Below are 20653 nucleotides of genomic sequence, written 5' to 3'. Positions count from 1 at the left end.
GGAGCTGGCAGAGCGCCTGCCAGCGCCGCGCCGGCCCGGCGCGTCTCTAGGAACTAACCTGGAATGCGAATTTGTGCCATTTAACACCAGTTCAGCACCAACGGCACTTATCTGGTGCATTTCCCATCCCGAGGCAGGCATTCCTTAATGGGACTCGAGCAATCCCAAAACCTCACTGAGGGGAACTAGGGAGAAGAGGCGGTGGTGGGCTCCAGCTGAGTGTGCCCCAAGGCAGCGGCCAGGCACACGGGAGACACCGTTCCATGGAGCTCCCACGGGGCTGGGAGCAGGAGCCCAGGGAGGAGCAGTCTGGCGGGGCCCAAAGAAAAGCTGGACACGCTGGGTGGTTCTGAGCACCATTTTACTGAAGGGCTGGACACCTGCTAGGACTTTATAACAAAAAGTTCACTTCATTTAAGAAAAAAGACAGTCTGGTTTTTGTCCCATTCCCTCCGAAGAGCGGAATAATAATAACACTGTCTTTTCACTAAACAATGCCATTCCAAAAGATACAACACTGAGTGTGGAGCAGCCCGGCCTCATATTAAACATTAAATATTAATATAGCTTCGGAAACATTCTACACAAACAAATGAAACAGTAAAAAGTTCACTCAAGAACAAGATGGTCAGTTGTTGTAAATTCACCATACAAAAGTTTGTTACTTGCCCTCCCGTGGGCTGCAGCTGCCGCTCCCTGGCTGTTGCTCGGGATCCCCTTAACACCGGGATGCCCGCGGCTGAGCCGGCGGCACCGGTCCCAGCCGGAGCAGGTCGGTCGCGCTGTGGCATGGAGATGGCTCTGTTAGAGACGAGGGTTGGCAGAGACAGAGCGCGAGGGGCCGGGCAGTGCCCACCCGGAGCCCCCGCGTCCCCCAGAGCAGCTGCTGCGCCTCTGCTCGGGTAATGCTGCTCCTCTGGAGCGCTGCACTGGGAACCGGGAGGAAGGAACGGCATCACACACCGTGCCTTCCCCACCAACACTTGTTTCGTCCCCTCCCGGGCCTGGGCAGCGTGACAGAGCAGGGGCAGGAGGAGGGGGGAGTTCTGGGGGTAGCTTTGCAGCACCTTCTCTTTTACAACAGCACCGCGGGCCTGACTGCATCCGTGGGAATCACCAGACTCTCACAGGGGCTGCCTGTAGCAACAGGAACGGAAAGGGCTAATTAAGACAACAAGGAGAGTCCCAGACGATAATAAGGCCTTTAAGGGGCTCCCCGGGAAAAGGCCTAATCGTCCCCGCAGGGGAAGGTATTTTGGATGCTCACCAGAGGAATTGCTACCCCTCCTGCGAGGGCGTCCAGGGGGCACGAGTCAGCACTCACGGGGTGGGGAGGGCTCTGCAGGCCGCGGGGGCAGCTCACCTTCCCCACGGCCACCCGAGCAGGGCCAGTTTGTGCGACTGACGACCGATGGAAACCAAGGGTTAGGAGGAGCGCCTGCTCCAAAAGGGCACCCCCCGCCCGTGCCCCAGGGCCTGCAGCACCAATGCCTGCATAGTGCTGCCAGACAGGGCAGGGCAGGCTCCGTCGGCCGGGCAGGGACAGTGGAGGCAGTGCCACGGTACGCCACAGACCTGGCTCCTCTGTTTGCAGGTCTCAGAAGCAGAAGCTGGCTGGCCAGGTGCTGCCAGCATCTTTGGCTTCCCCTAATCCCAGCTTCAAGCTTTTTCACCAGACCTCCTCAGTCTTCCTAAGCAAACTGAGGGGTCTGGCCTCAGCACCACGGCTTTGGAGGTGGCAGCCGGACATGCTGCGAGTGCTAGCGCAGTCACACCTACAAACAGGGTTCACTCAACACTCCAGGCCGATCCAGTGACAAGGGCTGGCTCTCCTGCCTTACGAGACAAGGTCTCTGCTCCACCAGCCAGCGAGGCACCTGGCACCTTCCTAACAGCACCCAGCTCCGGGCAGGAGCAGGCTGCGAGGAGAAGGACACTCAAGCATGGTGCTCTCTAGCACAGAGCCCCAAGCATGAGCGCCTGGGAGCAACCTGCCCTGCTGCCCTCTCCGTGGATGGTGCCAGCCCACCCAGCTCGCAAAGCCAAGGGCTGCAGCACCGTTGAGAAGATGCGAGGTGCCCCAGAACAGCCGACCTCTCCTCAGGCCACCGCAGCTCCCAGAAAGCCATCCTCGTCTGACCACAGCAGCAAATAGGCCAGTGCCACTCTGAAGACTGAAACAGAAACCATCACTTCCACACAAACCAACCAACCTGCTTGAGTGGCAGGTGCTCCCCACAACTCAGCACCGACACTGCCAACCACAGCCGAAACAAGGATCCTCTCACCAAACCTGCGCTCCTGCCTGGGAAACTGCCCAGCTCGCGTCACACTGTCCAGCTGCAGCTGAGAGACAAACCTCCTCTCTGTCCCCATGCGCCCCTTGTGCCATGGCCAAAGGCCCAGCTCCCAGACAGGGCAGGGAACTTGGACCCAAGGAGAGCAGTTGGAGTGGCTGCACCCCGCCGCATGCTGGCAAGGTCTGGCCATGAACACAGCACAAGTCACAACTAAAAGGGCACAAATTCTGCGCTCAAGCCCAAAAGCCAAAGCCCCCCAACTTCTCCTGGCACAGCTGGAGCCAAGGGACTTCTTCCACCAGCTCCACCGGTGGAGAAATGCTGCTGGTGTGTGAGGGGGGGCCGGAGGACACGCAGCAGAACAGGGGCAGCTGGGGAGCAGGGCCACGGAGCTGCATGAGCAGCATCACCCACCCGTGCTGTTCTGCTCCCGACTTCCCTGTGATGCTCTTCACTGGTGACTGGCTGAACTCCGTGCAAGGAAACACGAGGCAGCGAGGGGTCTCAGCCCACTCCCCCCCGGTCCCTGTCAGCGTGAGCACTGCGGGCTGGGCAGGTGATGCCCTGGTGTGAGAAGTATCCAGCTACGTGAGTGCTCACAACGCTTCACAGAGCACACCTCTTCCCCACGCTGAAATACCACTAGTGAGATACAAAACAGGAGTAAGAAAATAATCCCTTTTTATTTTGCAGAAAAGTGGTTAAGAAATTCTGTACGTGGATCACTGGGGCAGCTGGCTCTGCGGGGGACAGGCAAACGGTTTGGAAGCAGGGGTACCACACTACATGGCTTGCAGGGAAAAGGCCAAGCAGAAGCTTCTCCAACTGAAAGTAATGGCAGAAGGTGAAATCTGATCACAGTGGACATGAGCTTCAAAACATTTCTACCAATTAACAATGTGATTTCAACTGGTATCTGATGTCAGCTTCCCCTCCAGCTGCCTGCCGGACAAGCTGCTCTCCCTACGGACCTCGCCGACGGACATCTGAAGCATGCAGGAAGCTCAAGGACCTTGTCTGGTGGAGGCGAAGCATAAACTCTTGCTTCTTGGCAACTGAATAAAAGGAGAAATGATTTCCACAAACTCAGTTGGAAGAACAGCCCTTTGACCGCTGGCTGAATCATTTCTCGAAGTGACAGTGGCACAAATCCGTGCAATAAAAGCATTCCTAAGAGAGCCTCCAAAGCTCCCAGCTGTCACAGTGCCTAGAACAGCATAGGCCAGGTTAGGCACTTGGATGAATTCAAAGTGACTAATACAGAAACAGCTCTGAACAACCTGCACACAGCACGCTCAGCAGAGACCACAGCACTCCAGGCAAGGCATTTCTGCGTGCCCTGCCTGTTACTGCTGCCCAGGTCCCTGAAAGGCAAGTGTTACTCTGCTGTCACAGATTAATATGGGGTGGAAGGGACCTCTGGAGGGAAATCTCTGGTTAGATCAGGTCTTAGGTAGGCCTGATTTGATCAAACCCTCTATCTTCCCTAACACCAGAAAGCAGCATTCACAGCACAACCCCTTCTGCAGCCTCCTGCACATCAGTGTTGAAGGCCCAGGACACCAGGAGCACCGGCACCCAGCCATGAGATGAAGGACGGCAGAGCCAACCACCCACAGGCTGCAGGCACCCAGTCTGCCAGCACTGGATGACAGGCAGCAGTTGCTGACATTGGCACCAGGGGCTGTAAAGTGAATAACAAGCTGCAATCCTTCCAGCCAAGTTCCCAAATCACTTGCAAGGGGGAAGAGGAGACATCAGGAGGGCAGAGAATCAAGCTCCAGTGCTGCCCAGTAGCTCAGGAGCCCTGTGGTCTGTTAAGAGATGTGCAGAAGAGACGACAGAGACTGGACCGATGATAAGCACGTCCCCAGGCACATAGCTGTGGAGTGCTCGCTTCCCTGGCGGAAGCCTCGGTGACACAGAGGCATTTCTAAGGCTCGTCCCTCTCTGCAGAGCAGAAGACCTCTTGCTGGCGGCCTGGGAAGGACACTGGGTGAGCTGTTGCCACCAAGCATTCAGAGAACTCAGCTCAGAGCCGGGAAAGGCATGGCAGCGCTAAAGCAGTATGTTCTGCTGGATGTGTTAAGCAACAGTACAAGCCAAGTCCTTGACTGGCAAAGACCCAAGCTGTGAAAGACAAGAGGTGACAGAGAAGACTGGGGAGGCAGGCAGCAGTGCAGCTGGGGGAAGAAATACAGCAAAGAGGAGGGATGGGGCGCTGTAAGCTGGCCTCAGGTGCTCAGCTTCCTGCTCAGGCTGGAAAAAAGCAACCTCAGCCCGAATTCAGCCTTGTTGATGCACGGTTGTTTTTCCCACCAGAGGCCAGGCACTCAGCTGGGATGCCTGCGCTGCACGAAGAGGCTCCAGAGACAGCTCTCGGTGCCCTTATAAGGGGCTGGGAACAGGGGAAGCTGCCGAGCAGCCTGTCAGACAGCGATACCACAGACAGGAGTTCAGAGCCCTCCTCAGGAAACAGCCAAAAAGAGAAACGCCAGTGCAAGACTTCAAGACCTGGCATTTGAGAGCCTGGGAATGAGAAAGGTCTGAAGGAGTGGGAACAAAAGAGACAAAGTAATTTTTGGCAGGTTAACAGTGATGGAGGGTCCCTGTTCATCCAGCATCATGTCAGGACAGAGAACACTCTGCCAAAGCATTTTAAAACACAGAATCAGAAGAAAATATTTTCTCTTCCTCTGCAGCCAACCAACGGCATTCACAGGTCAGTCTCAAACACTGCAAGCTATGATCTCTGACAGCAACTCAGATATGCACAGTAAAACCACACAGTGTCACACACCGAGTGTGTGATTCAGAGCCTGCAATCACCCCCAAAGGGAGAACCTCCACCTGGTTGAGGACAGAGAACCCTGGCTGTGCCTCGGGACGGGACGCCCAGCTTCCCTGCCCTCACTCCGTCATGAACCTCCTCTCTCCCCTCCGTGCCACGGTTTTCCTTTCTGAGCTGGGGATCAGACACTGACCCCTTTTACAAAGCGCTGAAATCCAGCCAGGTGCTAGGGAGGGGCTGAAACGTAAGGAGCTGGGGCTTCCCAGGGGAGCTCATCCCTGCAGCCAATGTCCACAGAGATTACTAGGTCAGACAACTGGTATTTTGAGCTGGTGAGAAAATGAGTGGATTACTGGCCCACTGCTACACAGATCTGAACGTACGGCAGTGTACGGAGCCGAGCCCGTGCCTCCCCCACCCTGCTCCCTCTCCCTGAGCAGCCAGGTTCTGCTTTTGCAGTATCCCAATGCACATCGTCTCATCGGAGACCATCACTCCTAGGTGACAGCGGTAGCACCTACTGCTCCAACGCGGTGTTTCTCCTGGAGCTTGCGGATCCTTCCCTGCAGAGAGCAGACCCACGCATGCAGTCTCTGTTCACATCTGACAGCGTGCCCCTGGCGCAGGAAGGCTGACACAGCCGCCTGCAGCGGTTGCACAGTGCCTCCTGGGGAGGGCAGAGCCTGCGCTCCAGGAGCTTTCACACCTGCCACACACCTTCTTCCACCATCCCAGACGGCATAGCAAAGCTGTCACCCTTTGCAACACGGTGCCAATCTCCCCTCCTACTGTCTCACCTCCACAAACCGACAGAAAGAAACTCTCCATGTTTAAGTGCTGGCATATATCCTCTCAACTCTTTTGCTCTTCTGCTTTAATTCAGACTCAAATATCCCACTGAGCTCTGGGATGCTATGTATCTAATACATTCAAACACAACCTGTGTCTTCTCTACCGGCACCTAGAACCTGCTCCTGAAACATCCAGCAACAGCAAAGTAGTTATGTGGTGGGCAGGACACTTTATGCAACTCCCCTTAACAACTCCAGCCCTTCAGCTCTAACAGTCACAGTTCATGTTCTACATCTGCACCTGGGGTATGGGAGAGCAGCGCAACCCTGGGTGCTGAGGAGGAATGGCTCTTTGGAGGCAAACCCTACCATGAGTTCAGAGCTTCTGCTACCAACGAACAGAGGAGGCACCTAGAGACGTCAGGCAGACTTGCAGGCAAGAGCCCCGTAACACTCCCCCACTCTTACGCAGAGGTAATACCAAAAGTATGATTAAAACTGTAGTCAACTATCAGCTGGTAATTCTCCAAATTGCTTGACATTTCTGGAGACAAACAAGTGGCTATAACTGTGCCTGCCTCTGAGCTGCTCAAGCGAGCCCAGAACAGACTGTCACAACACTGAATCACAAAGAAATCCTGGCACCTCTCAACAAAGGACTGGCTGAATGGAGGGGGAACAAAAGCTATCAAACCCAATCCCAGAGGGATGGAGAAGTGCATCTTCCCACAGTTCCTGGGCCGTATGCACATATATGGATATATATATAGATAATAAAGTTATAAAATTTGATCAAAATAAAACCAGTAAATGTACAGCTTGAAAAAGAGCAATATCACAGTGCATCAATGTCATGAGAAAGTCCCATGTTCTCCCCCTGCACGAGAGTGCAGCCTGCCATGTTCAGAAGAGCGTCCATGGGAAGGAAGCCCTCCGGCCTGCTCAGCTCCCCACAGGCAAGTCACCATCCCGCATTCCCAAACAGGGCTTTTGATTTTCTGCAGTCAGTTCTGCCTAGCAGTGGTAGACAGGCAGAAACAGGAGAAAGCAGGCTGCTCCGTCTGCAGGTTAGTTGACATATCGTCACCAGGTACCAGAGATCCAGTTACTCAATCTTCTCCACGCTCTGGTGCCAGACTCATATTTACTTACTTACAAAAAAAAGCGACAAAGTGAAGAAACTCAGGGGACACTGTGAGAATGGGACAAAGGCTGAATTCGGATGACAGGGGACAAGTTGACCCTAAGAATCTTCTGTGCTCTCCTCCTCACTTCATCATCAGAGGAAGAGTTGCCCACCTTGATGGTCCGGAATTTCAGCAGGTTCAAAGTGCTCTGAGGCCGTCGAGATTTATTTTGGACAGGAATGGTATTTGCTTTCTTCCTTTGTGGTGCTTCTCTTGCCTCCGTCGCTCTTCTCTTCTTCTGCCCAACACTCTCCCGGTAAGCGCTGCTGCCCTTCCACTCTGTTTTCCCCTCCAGAGCTTCCTTACCTTTGATTTTCAAGGTCTTGGACTGCGGTGCTGTGGTGCAGCCTTGGGACGAGCTGCCTGCGACTCTCCCGTTGAGAACCCCCGAGGCTTTGCAAGCATTGCTCTCCTGCAGCACTCCACCCTTTGGTCCCTTCAAAAGATTTAAAGCAAGGGTGGCAGAATCCGGTGCTTTCTTTATCAAACGCTTGTACCCCTTACCTTCTGTTACTTTAGTGGTCTTGCCTGAAGAAAACTGCCTTGGTGGATTTGAAGCCTTGAGGAGTTTAAGGTCTGAGTGCGAGATCCCTAGATGTCCTTGTGTGTACTTGGACTCCAAACAGGATGCGGTAGTTTTCAGCGGCACCAGGGCTTCCAGAACCACCGACAGTCTCATGGCTGGATACACGTCAGGGTACATGCTTGTAGGGAAGCCCACTGCCGCGGCCTTCGACGTGCCGGATCTTGTCTGCTTCAAGGAGCTCAAGAGGAGATTTGTGGAATCCCCTTTGGAGATGGGCTGAGTGGAGACTTTTGAAGAGTTCACCGAAACGCTGGTGGGCGAAGCAGACACCTTTGCCACGGCTGCCGTATTTCTAGTCGGACTCTTAGCGGACTCGGCGGCGTTGGTGCAGTTGTGTGGGGTGCTCTCTTCTGTTTGACTAGGTATGTCTGCCGTGCACGAGCTGTACCCATACACATCCTTACTCCTCAGAATTGTGGGCTGGTAGCCCTCCTCCTTCAGGCCCTGAATGAAGGCCACCAGCTGGGTCTCTGTGTCTGAAAGGTCCTTGGACATCGGGTTGAAGACTCGGAGGGCTTCCTCCAGCACTTTCTGTCCTGCTGAGGAAATTCTCGACCAGGAATGGACAGCTTTTTCTTCCACATTGTTCGCTGCAATATTCATGGCATTAGGAAAGCGGGCACTTCAAAAAGGTCCAAATTACTGGAAAAAAAACCCTTGACACCTTGAAAGATAGAGAAGATAGTCAGCTTACAGCAACTGAAATCATCTTGCATTTTTAAGTGGGGACCTGAAAACATTAAGCCCAAACATTGGGTCAGGTTCTGGGCATAACCCAAGTTAAAGCATCATCGAGAATATCCTGTCATTGATTTATCCCTTAGGTAAAACTACAACATCTCCTGCAGAAACATCCCCAAAACTAAACAAAGACTTCAGGCAACCCCAACCAACCCATCCCAAGACGAAGGGTTCCAATTTCTTAGTGAAATCTGCAGCTCGTTTCCAGTTTGAGTTTGAGCCCTTCGTTGAATCCTCTCCCTGCGCATGATCGAGACATCTCAACATGAAGCAGCCTGAGCACCTCAAATCTATCCCAGCATCACGTTCAATTTTTCCAGCTTTCTAATTGATTCTGCTCAAAAATTGATTCTGAGTCCCTGCCAAAGCTGTAGCACCCTCCCGAAGATCTGACAGCAAAGCTGGAAGATATTTCAGTTGTGGTTCATTGATGCCGGACGCTGTGGCAAGGCAACACCACTCCTTGCTGTTCCCTTGTTTGAACAACGGTCTGCAACTTGCTGTCACAGCAAACTGGTGTTGATCCAAGGGCACTCGCTGCCAAGTGAGGAGGAAGCAGGAAATTCAAGCAGGGCAGCATGAAGGAAACACACATCACTGGGGCCAAGTGTACAATGCCCTGAGGGACAACACTCTGATCATGCTCAAGGCACTACACAGCTGTCTCCCAGGGACAAAAGCACTATTTATTGCTTTAAATAAAAAAAAATAGGCATTGAAGAGCAGTCCAGACAGGACTTTGTGATGCATCTGGGAGAAGTCTAAGCCTCTCACATGGAGTTATAAAATCTTTACCTTCATTGGTACCTCTCAAAATAATGAGGAGGATTCAGTCCAAAACCCTTTTCAGGGAAATGAAGAAGTTGGAGACACTATCGGAGAGGGCAGTGCACAGGCAAGAAAGCTGCGATGGAAAAGTTAGTGCCTGAGCAGACACAGCAAGGAACTACTCATGTCCGAAGTTCCTCACAGAACTCCGGTTTCATTGCAACCCTGGATCCCCGGAGTGCCAGCCCCGGACTGGTGCCCCGTGCCGCCGCCGGCTGCACAAGCAGGACACAAGCCAAAAGCTGCCGCAGAAGGGGAAGCACAGGTCAGCGGTGGGGGTAAGAGCCTCCACATGACAGACTAATCTCAGTCAAGTGTTCTGCAGACGTCATGGCAGAAGAGGGATTTGGAGGAGGATAATGCAGTTGCTCTGCAACAGGCGGGGGATCTCCCATGGAGGAGGGGAGGCAGGCAAGGGAGTGCTCCAAGAGCTGTGACTGGCGTCATTGGCCAGCTGTGAGATTTGCCACCTCCAAAGTGAACGAGTAGTAGCAGGCACAGTGAAGCCAGCGAGGATGTAAAGCTTAATCGTAAAATGGTAGAGAGCAAGAAACACAACTAACAACATGCACTCAACAGGCTGCTAAATGGACCATCTTCTGTTGAGAACTTCAGGCTGTAGCAAGCCCGGGAACAGCTGGGACACCTTAAGGGACATTCTGATGTTGAACAGAGAGGCTGTGACATCTCAGCGGGGACAGGACACCTCAACATCCATCCGCTCGGTCCAGTTTTGTGCAGTGCAAGTTGTAGCCAGCCATAAGAAGGCACACCCAGATGGTCTGTCCACCCAAGAGCAAGTTTGTTCACTTAAGACCGGGGGTGAGGGGAAGTGCCGTAGCTAAAGTGCCAGGGGGCCACAGGCCCACAGCGCTCCTAGCAGGGATGCAAAGCGCCGGCAGGACCCTCACGTAATGCTCAAGCAATGCCAGGCCCGGCTGTCCGGGCACGGTGGTCGAGGGAAGGGCTCTGCCGTGCTTCTCCGGGCACACCAGAGGGACAAGCCGGCTGCTGGCAGGGCCCAGAGGCGGGTCTGGGGTAGTCCGGGGAGCCGGAGGCCGGCGTGGAGACCCAAGGAGGGCTCGGTGGGGGCTGCCCGCCCCGGCGCAGCCTCTGAGGAGATGGAGCCTCTGGCCCACCCCTCGGTGGAGGAGATGCCCCTTCCCGAGCGCCCGTCCCCCGCACACCCCTTCCCAGGCCCGGCCCAGTAAGGAGGGGCCGGCGGGAGCCCTGACCGGGCGCCTTCGTCCCGCCGACCGGAGGGCCCCCATGGCGGGGAGAGCCGCCCGGGTGCCGGTGCCGTCCCTACGGGGCTGCAGGGCGGTGATTGATGCAGACAGCGGGTGCGACCCCCCCGCTCGGTCCCGCGACGGTTCTCGGGTCCGGGGGGAGAAGGGGGGGGGGGAGGGCGGGGTCCGCAGCGCCGCGGCTCCGCCTCCAGCGCCCGGAGGCCGCCCTGCCGGGCGGCTCGGCAGCGCCCTCGCCCGGGAGCGCGGGGCCCAGGCACCGCCGGCCCCAACCTACCGGCCGCCGCCAGACCCGCAGTCGCCGTTGCGCTGCGACCGCCGCTCCAACATGGCCGCCCGCGGAGCGCCGGAAGCACCTCCCGCTTCCGCTTCCGGCCCCCTTCCGCGCACCGGGGCCACGCCCCCCCTCACGGAGCGGGCTCGGCCACGCCCCCTCCCCGGCCTCCGCCCCCACCGCCTTCCCGGTCTCCATGGCGACGGCGGGCGGGGCGCCGGTGTCGGGCGGCGCCGCCCCGGGCCGGCAGGGGGCGCCGTCCGGCGGAAGCGGCGCGGGCGGAAGCGGCGCCGTTTCCAGGTAACGGCGGCGCGGTTCCCGTGTTAGGGGCCAGTTCCGGGGCCATGAGCGGCGGCGGGTCCGGGCGGCGGCGACGGCTGGTGCTGCACGTGGACCTGAACAACACGGTGGTGGCGGCGGACGCGGTGTCGGGGCAGGGCCCGCGTGCGGCCCTCAACACTTTCCTCAGCACCGTCACTTGGGGCCGCGACGGCGCCGCCGGTGAGCGCCGGGGCGGCGGGGGCCGGGAGGGCGGCGGCGGCGGCGACCGGCGGCTGAGCGCCCTCCTTTCTTGCAGGCGAGTGGCAGTGGGCGAGCGACAGCCCCTCCCTGCGGCCACCCTGCCCCGGTGCCCTCAGCTACTACAGCCGCCACGGCCGGGACCCCGCCTTCACCGAGGCGGGCCCGGGCCGGTGTTTCGGTAGCCTCCACGCTCGCCACCTGCAGCTGCTGGAGTGGCCGGGCCGGCCACACGACGTCTTCTCGGTCCAAGGGGAGCCCAGCAAGAGCTACCACCTGATCCTGCCCTCCTTCTTCCGCCTCCTGGACACCCTGCACCGGGAGGGGAGAGACTTCGCCATCGTCTTCAGGACGTTCGGCACCGACCTGCCCCGCGCCCTGCGGGCCATGGGCTGCGCCCTGGCCGGGCAGCACCCCCAGTTCCCCGCCCTGAGGGAGGTGGCGGTGAGTGGCACCCTGAGGAGGGCAGGCGGCCTGTAGGGAGCTCCCCCACGTCAGGCCGCTCTCGAGCCACTCGGCCATCCCGCTTCTAAAAGGTCGTGTGGAGGGGAGACGCAGCCAGCTTCTCAGGATGAAGCCGTTAGCCAAGGGCGAGCACATGTGTGGAGACCCTGGGTGGGAAAGGTCTCCTCTGGGGGTATCTATCCCGGCTTGGACAGAGCATCCCTTCTCCTGGAGAGGGGCTGCTGCAGCAGAGTGGGGCTCCCTGGCTCAGTGCCGATGGCAGCCGTGCTCTGCCCCTGGCAGCACGCTGGGCAGGAATGCTGGGAACGACCTTCAGAAGCTGCTTTGGATGTTCCGCGGAGCATTGACAGAGATCAGGGACTGAAACAGGCGCAGCGTGCAGCTAGGAGACCATTCCTTTCCATCTCAAGGGAGGATTTTTGGTTGGGGGGGGATTCCACACCTCGTCTTCTTCCCAGTGCTGTTCTCCCACGCTGCGGTGGTGGGGAGTCTCCACCCTGCTGCTTGTTGTCTCTGCCAATGCATGAAACAACCTGCCTGCTTTGGAAACCTTTCCTCTCCTGCTTTCTGTGGTCCCGCAGCTCCCTGTGGACCTCACCCCTGGCCAGATACGCTGTGGCAAGCGAGAGGTGGTGCTGACAAGGGGAGCAGAGCGGCTGGCCACCCGGGAAGATGGAAGAAAGCTTTATGACTACTTCAGCTCCTTGGAGGGAATTGGGGGCTTCCAAGACCACTTTGACTGGTGAGAAACGGGGCACTGAGGAAGTGGATTGGGCATTTTTTTCTCTCCTGTGATTTTCTGAGCTTCTCCCAGCCTGGGATAGCTCCTAGTTTTAGGATCTTTACATTGTTGGGGCCCCTATCACTTACGTGCTCCCCAGTGGAGAGCTTTTGCCAGTGGGCAGCTTGATGGGGCTCTTGCATCTTTCCTCAGGTCCCCATTCCCCGATGTACCTCCTGTTTTTCTCCAGACACCCCCTGATTTGTCACCTCACTGCAAAATGCCTCTCTCCCAGGAGGCAGCAGTGGGCAGAGGAACAGGATGGTCTCCATCCCGCTTCCCTGGCTCACTGGGTTGCCCTGAGCCCGCAGCACCGCCCTGCCTGCCTTTACCCGAGAGCTGTCGCCCTCTCCCTCCCCTGACTGCTCCGTGTCCCGCTTGCTGTTTCAGGTGGGCCAGAAATCAGTTCTCTTCCCGGGGTGGGAAGCCCCTGTGGATTGACCCCCATGATCCTGATGTTCACCACATCTTCATTGACGACAACATCCGGCTGGACGACGCGGACACCATTGTTCATCCCCTGGTAGGTGTCTGAAGGCCCTCCGGTGCCAGCTGCCTGCACTGGAGGGGGTCCCTGGTAAGGTCAGGCACATTTTGTCCCCTTTGCATGAGCGTGAGCCTGCAAAGGGGGATCAAGGCATAGCCCCGGTGTCACTGCACCCCATGTCGCCAGCGTCGGTGGCAGCGATGCACGGGGCTGCCCGTGGGGAGGTTGAGATTGGCCGTCAGCAGAGAACAGCAGGTGCTGGCTGCCTGCGCTCGCTGCCGAGCGCCTCTGCTTTGCCAGGGTGAATCATCCCCGCTCCTGGCGGCAACAGGCCAGCCAGCCTCGGCAAGTGGCCACGGCTCATCTGTGGCACTGAATTGAAGGAGCAGTGTTTGTGGTGGAGCATGCTTGGAAAAGGGAATGTTTATGCAGACAGAAATGCGCCTGGAAGTTGGACAACTGTTGATGCTCGAATGAGAGCTGCAGCTCCATGGGCGAGCCTGAACCCCTGCCCGTTTCCATCCAGGAGGAGACAGTGCCGGGATGGGAAACCTGCGGCAGAGAGTGAATGGTCGGCAGCGTTTGCCAGGCAGCTGGGGAGTGGCGAGGGACGGGATGCTCGTCGGATATTCCTTCCATACAAACTCTCTCAGCTCGTGGATTTGTAGGTGGTGGCAGGAGTTGTTGCTGCCCGGGGCAGACCTGTCAGGAATAGGCTTCTGTCTGTGCCGTGCCTGATTCAGGGGAATTAATGCAGATGGCTCTGCTGAGAGCCTGAGGCTCCTCTGCGCAGCAGCTGTTGCCTGCGTGTCTGCAGCAGCCGGAGCGTGGCTCACGCAGCTCCACTCGCTGCATTTCAGCCTCAGGTTGTTTCTCTGATGAAGGAGTTCCTCCTTTGCCGTGCCCAAACCACGACACATCTGTAGCCAGCATGGCTGGTTGGTCAGCCTGCTTGGTTTGCCTTGGGGCGGCCGTGCAGCCAGCCCCAGGGCTCCTGACACCACATCAGTCAGGTAGGATCAGGTGGCAGCAGACCTTGCTGGGGTCTGGGTGGCAGCCGAGCATCTCGCCAGCAGGGCTCATCCCCCCTGCTAGGACTTTGCTGTCCTGCAGCCAGGATCAGTAGGTTGGACGCCAGCTTCCCCTCCTCATGCGTCACCAGCTCTGCGGGGCTGTCCCTGTGTCAGTGAGGGTGACAGAGCAGCACTGGGAGGGAAACAGATTGCCAGGTGGGCTTAGGCAGAGCTGTAGTTAAGATCAGAAGGTGAAGTCCTTGTTCCCTCCTGTGCAACAGGCTGTGGCAGCCAAAGAAAGAGCTGTTGGCAAAGGTTTTCCTGGGCCATAGAGCCGTTTTCTTCTGGCTGTGTGATGTGGTCCATTCCTTAGGGAAGGCCCAGCCACGTGTGTGGCAAACTGGTGTGGGAGGGAGGGGAAATTGGAGAAACTTCATCTTCTACCACTGGAGTGGAGATGGGAGCCCCTGCCCTCTCCCCCTGACCCACAGATAGCGTGGAGGCTCCTGGCCAAGGAGGAGGGCAGGGTGCACTGCCGGATGCGTGCACTGCCACCAGGCTCCACGCTCGTGCCGGGTACGGCCCTGGCACTGCTGCCCAGGGAGGGTGTGAGTGCTTCTGTGCGCTGCTCTCTCCCCACAGGTGTTTTCAGAGCGGGGCAGCAGCAGCCCCAGGCGCACTCCCACCTCGGAGCTGTATGACGTTTGCCTGGTGCAGACCGACCTGCTGGAGGCCATTGCCGATGAGGACTATTTCCTGCGCTGCGTGAGGAGGTGCGAGGAGAACTATAACCACTACCTGGCCAGCACAGAGAAGGACAGCCCGAGCCAGCAGCAGTATGGACAGTGATGCTACCTCCTGGGGCCGAGGGTCTCTGGACTGGGACACCCCCTTCCCTGCTTCCTGCTGCGTGCAGGCAAAGTCCCAGGCTGGGCTTCTGCTTTGAGTTGTCCCTTCTCTCTCCGACGTGTGATGTGCCCCCTCGGTCCTACCAGGAGCCCCCATGCCCGAGCACAAGCATCCTGGGAGCTTGTGTGACAGGATCCCTGGAGGAAACGGCTTTCCTTTCCTTGGCAGCGCTGCAGGAGCTGCCTGCCTTGCTGGCGGGGCAGGGGCAATGCAGGCAGCTGCGCAGTGTTCACTCCTCTCTTCCCGTTCCTGTACCAGTGGCTGGTGTGGAGCGGGTGCCAGGGTGAGGGCAGTGTTACTGGCGGCACACCCGAGTGCCGTTTGCACGATGGTGTTCTCCCCGGCAGAGCTAGCGATGCCATGTCACTTCTGCCTGTTTTTAAAGCAAACCTTTCTAGCTTGTTTCTGCTGTGAGTTTCCTGCCTGCCCTTGGTTCTGCCTGCGCTGGCGGGTGGAAAGCGCCTTTCCCGGTGTGTTCATTTTCCGGGCTCAGTCGAGTAGGGACAAAGGTGATGGTGGAGGGTTTAGGACCTGAGTGCACCTTCCTGTTGGTGCCGAGGGACCCCGGCATGCTTGTGCTCAGAGTGGGGCCGAGCTCACGCTCTGTCCCCGGCAGCCCTGCAGTGGTGATGGGCAGGGGGTCGTCTTCTTCAGGGCAGGACGGTGGCTTCTCAGGTCCGGAAGCCCGGTGCTGGGGTGGCACTGGTTGGGGAGCGCAGAGCTGGGGGGCTCTCTCTGGCCCCTCTTCCCGACGGGTAGGGGTCCCCGGGAGGGCCGGGCGGAGGGGAGCGGGGCCCGGCGGGGGGGCCGGGGCGGGCGCGGCGCCGCCCCCAGCAGCAGCGGGCGGGCCCGGCGCGGAGCGGAGCGGAGCGGCGGCGCGGAGCGGCGGGGAGAGCAGCGGAGCGGGCGGAGAGGTGAGCGCGGCCGCGGTCCCTGCCCCGCTACCGGCGGCGGGGCGGCGCGGGGAGCCCGGGACCGGCGGTCCGGGGGGTGCGGGCTGCGGGAGGGAGCCCCGGGGGGTGCGGGCTGTGCAGCGGGAGCCGCCGAGAGCAGCGGTCCGGTGGTTACGGGATGCACGCCGAGAGCAGAAGCCACGGGGGTCCGGACCGTGCACCGGGAGCCCCGGGGAGCGGGAGCTTCGCTGTGGGTATGGGCCGTGCACCGGCAGCCCCGGTGAGTGCGGGTTGTGAGCCAGGAGCCCCAGAGAGCAGAATCCCGGGTGGGTGCAGGCAGAGACCCCTGGGGAGTGGGAGTGCGGGTGGGTGCGGGCTGTGCACCGGGAGCCCAGAGTACGGGAACCTCGGGGAGTGGGAACCCCGGTGGGTGCGGGCACAGAGCCCTGGCGAGTGGGAGCCCTGGTGGGTGTGGGCTACGCACCAGGAGCCTCAGGGAGCAGGAGCTCAGGGTATGGGAATCTCTCGGGGAGTGGGAGCCCCGGTGGGTGCGGGCACGGAGCCCGGGGAGTGGGAGTCCCAGTTGGTGTGGGCTGTGCACTGGGAGCCCCAGGGAGCAGGAGCCCGGGGTACAGGAGCACCGGTGGGTGTAGGTGGGGAGCCCTGGGGAGCGGGGGGCTGTCGCATTGCTGAGGGGACCCGACTTGCTGGGGCCAGGGCGGCCCAGGTGCTAACTGGGGTGCTCTCCCTGCAGGACGCGGTGGGTAGAGCCGGGCCAGCGACGAGCCGGGCCGGATGGGTGGCACGGCAGGGCCGGGGCCTGGGGACCCCCGGGGTGGCTGAGCCGGCCCATGGCGGCAGGCGCGGGCGCCTTCGCGTGGGCCGCCTTCCCTGCCATGCCCACGCAGCGCGTGTACTGCAGTGGCGTGCACCGTGACGGGCAGCTCTTCGTGCTGGGTGGCTGCGGGAGTGGTGGGCGAGCCTTGGGTGCTGCCGAGGTGCTCGACCTCCCGGCCCAGCGCTGGACCACACTCCCGCCGTTGCCCACGCCGCGGGCCGGTGCCGCTGCCCTCGCCGTGGGCAAGCAGATCCTGGTGGTGGGTGGCGTGGACGCAGCACAGAGCCCCCTCGCCTCCGTTGAGGTCTACCACGTGGATGAGGGCAAGTGGGAGAAGAAGGCGGCGCTGGCTCAGCCCTCCATGGGCATCTCAGCTGTGCAGAGAGGTGAGGGCTGGGGATGGGACTCGGCTGTGAGTAGCTGTACCATCCAGGGAAGCGGGGATGCAGTGGTTGGGCATGCTCGGGTGGGATTTGAATCCCGCTGCTTCTTGGGATGCAACATGAAGCTTTCATTCAGAACTTGCCACTTAATGGCAGGGTCATGCTCCTGCCCTAGCAGCGCTGTCGCAGCCCGGGACTGGGCGATGCAGAGCCCTGCTGTGCACGGGATCCTTCCCCAGCTGGGAGCCATACCGGGGTGGCCAAGCACCCTGCTGCAGCCTGGCTCGGTGTGCTCTGCATCGAACGCATTGTGATTTCTGCCCAAACTTTGCTGAGCAGCCTCTGAGCCTTGGCACAGCCCGGTAGCCCACGGGCTGAGGGTCAGGGTTAGTGCCATATGTGGTGTCCACGTCTGCTCCCTGTCTGGGGACACCGTGGCCTGGCCCCGGGCTGCAGCGGGGTGGGCAGGGCAGAGGTGTCGACAGGGCACTGGTGGGAGCGGGCAGGGGTGCCGGCCGCGTCGGGAGTGGGAGCAGGATTTGGCAGTATGGCTGTGTTGCCATGGTGTCTCCAGGGAGATGGTACTGCTGAGAATAATTAGAGTCGATGGCCTTGTGCTCCGCTGTGCGCCTGATGGATGGGGCAGAGATGGGGGCGAGGGGGTCCCAGCAGGGTCGGGGCACTGCCAGGCTCAGGCCTGGCTGCACTCACTGTCCCCTGGCCACCCTGGAGCAGCGGCTGGCCGTGGGGCTCAGCAGCACCCGTGCTGCCTGCCCTGGAGGGCACGGGGGGACTCCCAGTCCCCCGGCACTGCTCACAGCCCCCCCAACCCTACCACTGTCTCTTTTGCAGACGGGGCCATCTATGCGCTGGGGGGAATGGGTGCAGACACCTCTCCCCAGGCACTGGTTCGTGTCTACGAGCCGGCAAAGGACCACTGGCAGCCCCTGCCCTCCATGCCCACCCCCTGCTACGGGGCCTCCGCCTTCCTGCAGGGCAACAAGATCTTCGTCCTGGGTAGGTGCCGCTGGGGCGAGCCGAGCATCCCCTCGCGCCCCTGCCCTCTCCCTCCATGGCCTCCCTGGACCGGGGAGTGACCTGGTGCATTTCACAGTGCCCACCGATGGCGCCAGCTCAGGGCACTGGCAGCCACAGCATCTGGTCTGTGTGCAGGGGGCCGTCAGGGCAAGCTGCCCGTCACTGCCTTTGAGGCCTTCGACCTGGAGACGAGGAGCTGGACGCGCTACCCCAGCGTGCCCAGCCGCCGCGCCTTTGCTGCCTGCGCCATGGCTGATGGTGTCGTCTTCAGCCTGGGGGGGCTGCAGCAGCCAGGACCCCACAACTTCTACTCCCGTCCCCACTTCGTCAACACCGTGGAGATGTTTGACCCTGTGCAGGGTGAGCTCTGTGTCCCTGGGTGCGGTGGGAGCATTCTTTGCAGGTCCGGGATGCCTCCTTGGGTGCTTGGTGAGGGATGTCCATGCCAGAGGGATGCAGTTCATCCAGGCTCTGAGCATCAGCCCCTTGCACCCATGGCGAGTCCTTCCCTGCGCTCCCTGGCCCTGGGGAGCTGTTAGCCTGGGGGTGTCCTGGTCTTGGTGTGCGCAGAGGAGCCCTGGTGGGCGATGCTCACACCTTCTTGCTCCCAGGTGCATGGAGCAAGCCGAGCCGCGCCATCCGCATGAGGGAGAAGAGAGCTGACTTCGTGGCCGGCTGCCTGGGAGGAACAGTGGTGGTCGTGGGTGGCCTCGGTAATGCCAGGGGTAGGCGTGTGGCCGTGTTCTCATCCCTGTCCTTTGTGGCACATCAGTGACCTGTGTGGCAGCAAGGAGGTCGGCTGTGCAAAACTGTGGTGGTACCACAACACCTTCCACAGCAAAGTGGCCTTAACTCTGCCCGCCGTGTCACTTCTGTGCCCCCCAGGTGCTGGAGGAACCCTACTGCCCTGCCCCACAGGCTGCCCCCACTGAGCTGCTTGTCCCTTTCGCCCCCCAGCCAGGCTTTCCCCAGCTCTTGTGCAGTGTGCTGGGCTCACACAGCCCATGCCAGCTCAGCCCCGCCGCGCAGGGCTGCAGCGCCGCATCCCTTTCCCAAGAGAGCTCGGGAAAGGTTAGTGCTGTCACTCAGCAGTGGGGTTGCAGCGGGGAGGGCTGCTGGGGAGCCTGGCGTGGCTGCAGCACCCCCAGCCCTGCAGCGAGGGCTGCCGGACCCTGCTTAGCTCACCCGCGGTGATCTGGACCTCCTGCCACAGGGCAGGAGGAGGTGATGGGGATGGCGAGCAGTGCTGGCTGGATCCCTGCCTGTGGTGCGGCGTTGCTTCTGAGCCCTGCTGGGGCTGGAGCTGCCCTCCCTTACTCCCCAGTGACGGCTGTGGGCTGCCGGTGCGAGGGCAGAGCCCGCAGTGCACCACTGGTGCCAGCAGCCCTCCCTGTGGGGACACTGCTAATCCTCTTGTGCTGCTGCTAATTGCCTCTGGGATTGCAGAGCCCCCGCAGCCCAGGGCTTGGGGACCCGCTGCCACTGGGGGCTCCGGCTGGGGCATCAAAGGCATGTGAAGGTGAAAAGGCAGAGCCTGGGGTGCGGGAAGGGATGCGGGGGGGCTGATGCCATCCCGTTTCCCACAGGGAACCAGTCCTGCCCGCTGGACTCGGTGGAAGGATTCAGCCTCTCACGGAAGAAGTGGGAGCCGCTGCCCCCCATGCCCACCGGCCGCTGCTCCTGCTCCAGCTGCCCGGCACCCAGCCTGCTCTTCGTCATCGGTGGGGTGGCCCAGGGCCCCAGCGGCGCCGTTGAGGCTCTGTGCCTGCGCGAGGTGCCCTGAGCGGAGCCCCGGGGACCAGCCCTGGCCGAGCACCAAGTGCCTGAAGACGGGGACAGGGTGTGCACGTGCCCATGCGTGCGGGTGACCCAGCTCCGGGGAGCCGCCGTCCCATGACGCCGGACACCAAGAGCAGCTGCGGTTTCTCGCCATGCTTCGGAAACTCCTCTCGGCTCCTACGCAGCTGTGGCAATGGAGCCCAGGGCAAAATCCTGCCTGGCGGGAGGGCCGCGGCCAGCGGTACGGAGGGAGCGGCGGCGGCAGGACTGTTGCTGGCCGAACTGCCCTGTCCGGCCCCATCCGTGCCGCGGCGTGTCCGTGCCATGTGTGTAGCAGTGAGTGCTGTGTCGTCGTAGACCCAGTCGATGTCTCATGTAGCACAGAGGTGCCCTGTAGCTCAGTGCCTAGGAGGTGATGTAGCACCTCGAATAAATGAAAGACATGGAATTTTACCCCACTGGAGTCGTGTCGTCCCTGGTTGCACTGCTCCGGGCAGGGATTTGCCGCAGCCTGTCAGGGAAAACCCCTCCCAAGGCAGAGCTTGGCCAGCCCTTTCCCAGGGGTGGCCTGTGCCGTGGGGCAGGGATGGCTCTTGTTCCTTTCCCCACTGCCAGGGCGAGCGGAACAATGTGATGTAGGGACCCAGCTCTTCTTTTGGAGAGGGAGAGCTGAGCGGCGGTGGTTCTGCCTTGGTGCAGCCTTGCTCCTGCTCAGCATCTCCTGTGGACAAATGGGCTGTGGGGGGTGAAGGCAGCAGCAGCAGAGGGGCTTTGTCGGAGAGAGACAGGGTGCGAGAGCAGGC

General features: G+C 60.2%; 3 protein-coding genes across 6 annotated transcripts; 2 read left to right on the top strand and 1 right to left on the bottom strand.

The window, feature by feature from the left end:
• Positions 1-344: 344 nt before the first annotated feature.
• On the bottom strand, positions 345-10851 carry CCDC71 (coiled-coil domain containing 71). Of its 2 annotated transcripts, XR_012589297.1 has the most exons (3): positions 10749-10851; positions 1268-8319; positions 345-1137 (listed from the first exon to the last, which is right to left on the bottom strand). XR_012589297.1 is itself a non-coding variant. In XM_074602461.1 (2 exons), the coding sequence occupies exon 2, from the start codon at positions 8256-8258 to the stop codon at positions 7065-7067; it is 1194 nt and encodes a 397-aa protein (XP_074458562.1). In that variant the 5' UTR covers positions 8259-8319; positions 10749-10851; the 3' UTR covers positions 345-7064. The 2 variants fall into 2 exon arrangements, 1 of the variants encoding a protein (XP_074458562.1); XM_074602461.1 differs by having other exon boundaries at positions 345-8319.
• Positions 10852-10970: 119 nt separating this feature from the next.
• On the top strand, positions 10971-15325 carry LOC141749522 (uncharacterized). Of its 2 annotated transcripts, XR_012589388.1 has the most exons (6): positions 10971-11246; positions 11323-11708; positions 12311-12471; positions 12901-13033; positions 14653-15083; positions 15134-15320. XR_012589388.1 is itself a non-coding variant. In XM_074603112.1 (5 exons), exons 1-5 carry the CDS (start codon positions 11090-11092, stop codon positions 14857-14859), a joined length of 1044 nt encoding a protein of 347 aa, XP_074459213.1. In that variant the 5' UTR covers positions 10971-11089; the 3' UTR covers positions 14860-15325. The 2 variants fall into 2 exon arrangements, 1 of the variants encoding a protein (XP_074459213.1); XM_074603112.1 differs by having other exon boundaries at positions 14653-15325.
• Positions 15326-15751: 426 nt separating this feature from the next.
• KLHDC8B (kelch domain containing 8B) lies at positions 15752-20303 on the top strand. Of its 2 annotated transcripts, none has more exons than XM_074603084.1 (6): positions 15752-15833; positions 16567-17036; positions 17886-18050; positions 18207-18431; positions 18683-18784; positions 19658-20303. In XM_074603084.1, exons 2-6 carry the CDS (start codon positions 16664-16666, stop codon positions 19852-19854), a joined length of 1062 nt encoding a protein of 353 aa, XP_074459185.1. In that variant the 5' UTR covers positions 15752-15833; positions 16567-16663; the 3' UTR covers positions 19855-20303. The 2 variants fall into 2 exon arrangements, with proteins under 2 accessions (XP_074459185.1, XP_074459184.1); XM_074603083.1 differs by having other exon boundaries at positions 18683-18796.
• The last annotated feature ends 350 nt before the right edge of the window (positions 20304-20653 follow it).

The sequence above is a fragment of the Larus michahellis genome, chromosome 10, assembly GCF_964199755.1.
Source record: "Larus michahellis chromosome 10, bLarMic1.1, whole genome shotgun sequence".
Lineage (NCBI taxonomy): Eukaryota > Metazoa > Chordata > Aves > Charadriiformes > Laridae > Larus > Larus michahellis.
Note: the sequence above shows the minus strand (reverse complement) of the source record. Positions and strands in the feature narration are given on the sequence as shown.

Excerpts from the sequence above, each read along its gene's own strand:
- CCDC71 (XM_074602461.1), bottom strand. The coding sequence starts at position 8,258 with ATGAATATTGCAGCGAACAATGTGGAAGAAAAAGCTGTCCATTCCTGG.
- LOC141749522 (XM_074603112.1), top strand. The coding sequence starts at position 11,090 with ATGAGCGGCGGCGGGTCCGGGCGGCGGCGACGGCTGGTGCTGCACGTG. Across the intron at positions 11,247-11,322 it reads GGGCCGCGACGGCGCCGCCG|GCGAGTGGCAGTGGGCGAGC; the intron begins GTGAGCGCCGGG and ends CCTTTCTTGCAG. Across the intron at positions 11,709-12,310 it reads CCGCCCTGAGGGAGGTGGCG|CTCCCTGTGGACCTCACCCC; the intron begins GTGAGTGGCACC and ends GTGGTCCCGCAG.
- KLHDC8B (XM_074603083.1), top strand. The coding sequence starts at position 16,664 with ATGGCGGCAGGCGCGGGCGCCTTCGCGTGGGCCGCCTTCCCTGCCATG. Across the intron at positions 17,037-17,885 it reads CATCTCAGCTGTGCAGAGAG|ACGGGGCCATCTATGCGCTG; the intron begins GTGAGGGCTGGG and ends TCTCTTTTGCAG. Across the intron at positions 18,051-18,206 it reads CAACAAGATCTTCGTCCTGG|GGGGCCGTCAGGGCAAGCTG; the intron begins GTAGGTGCCGCT and ends GTCTGTGTGCAG.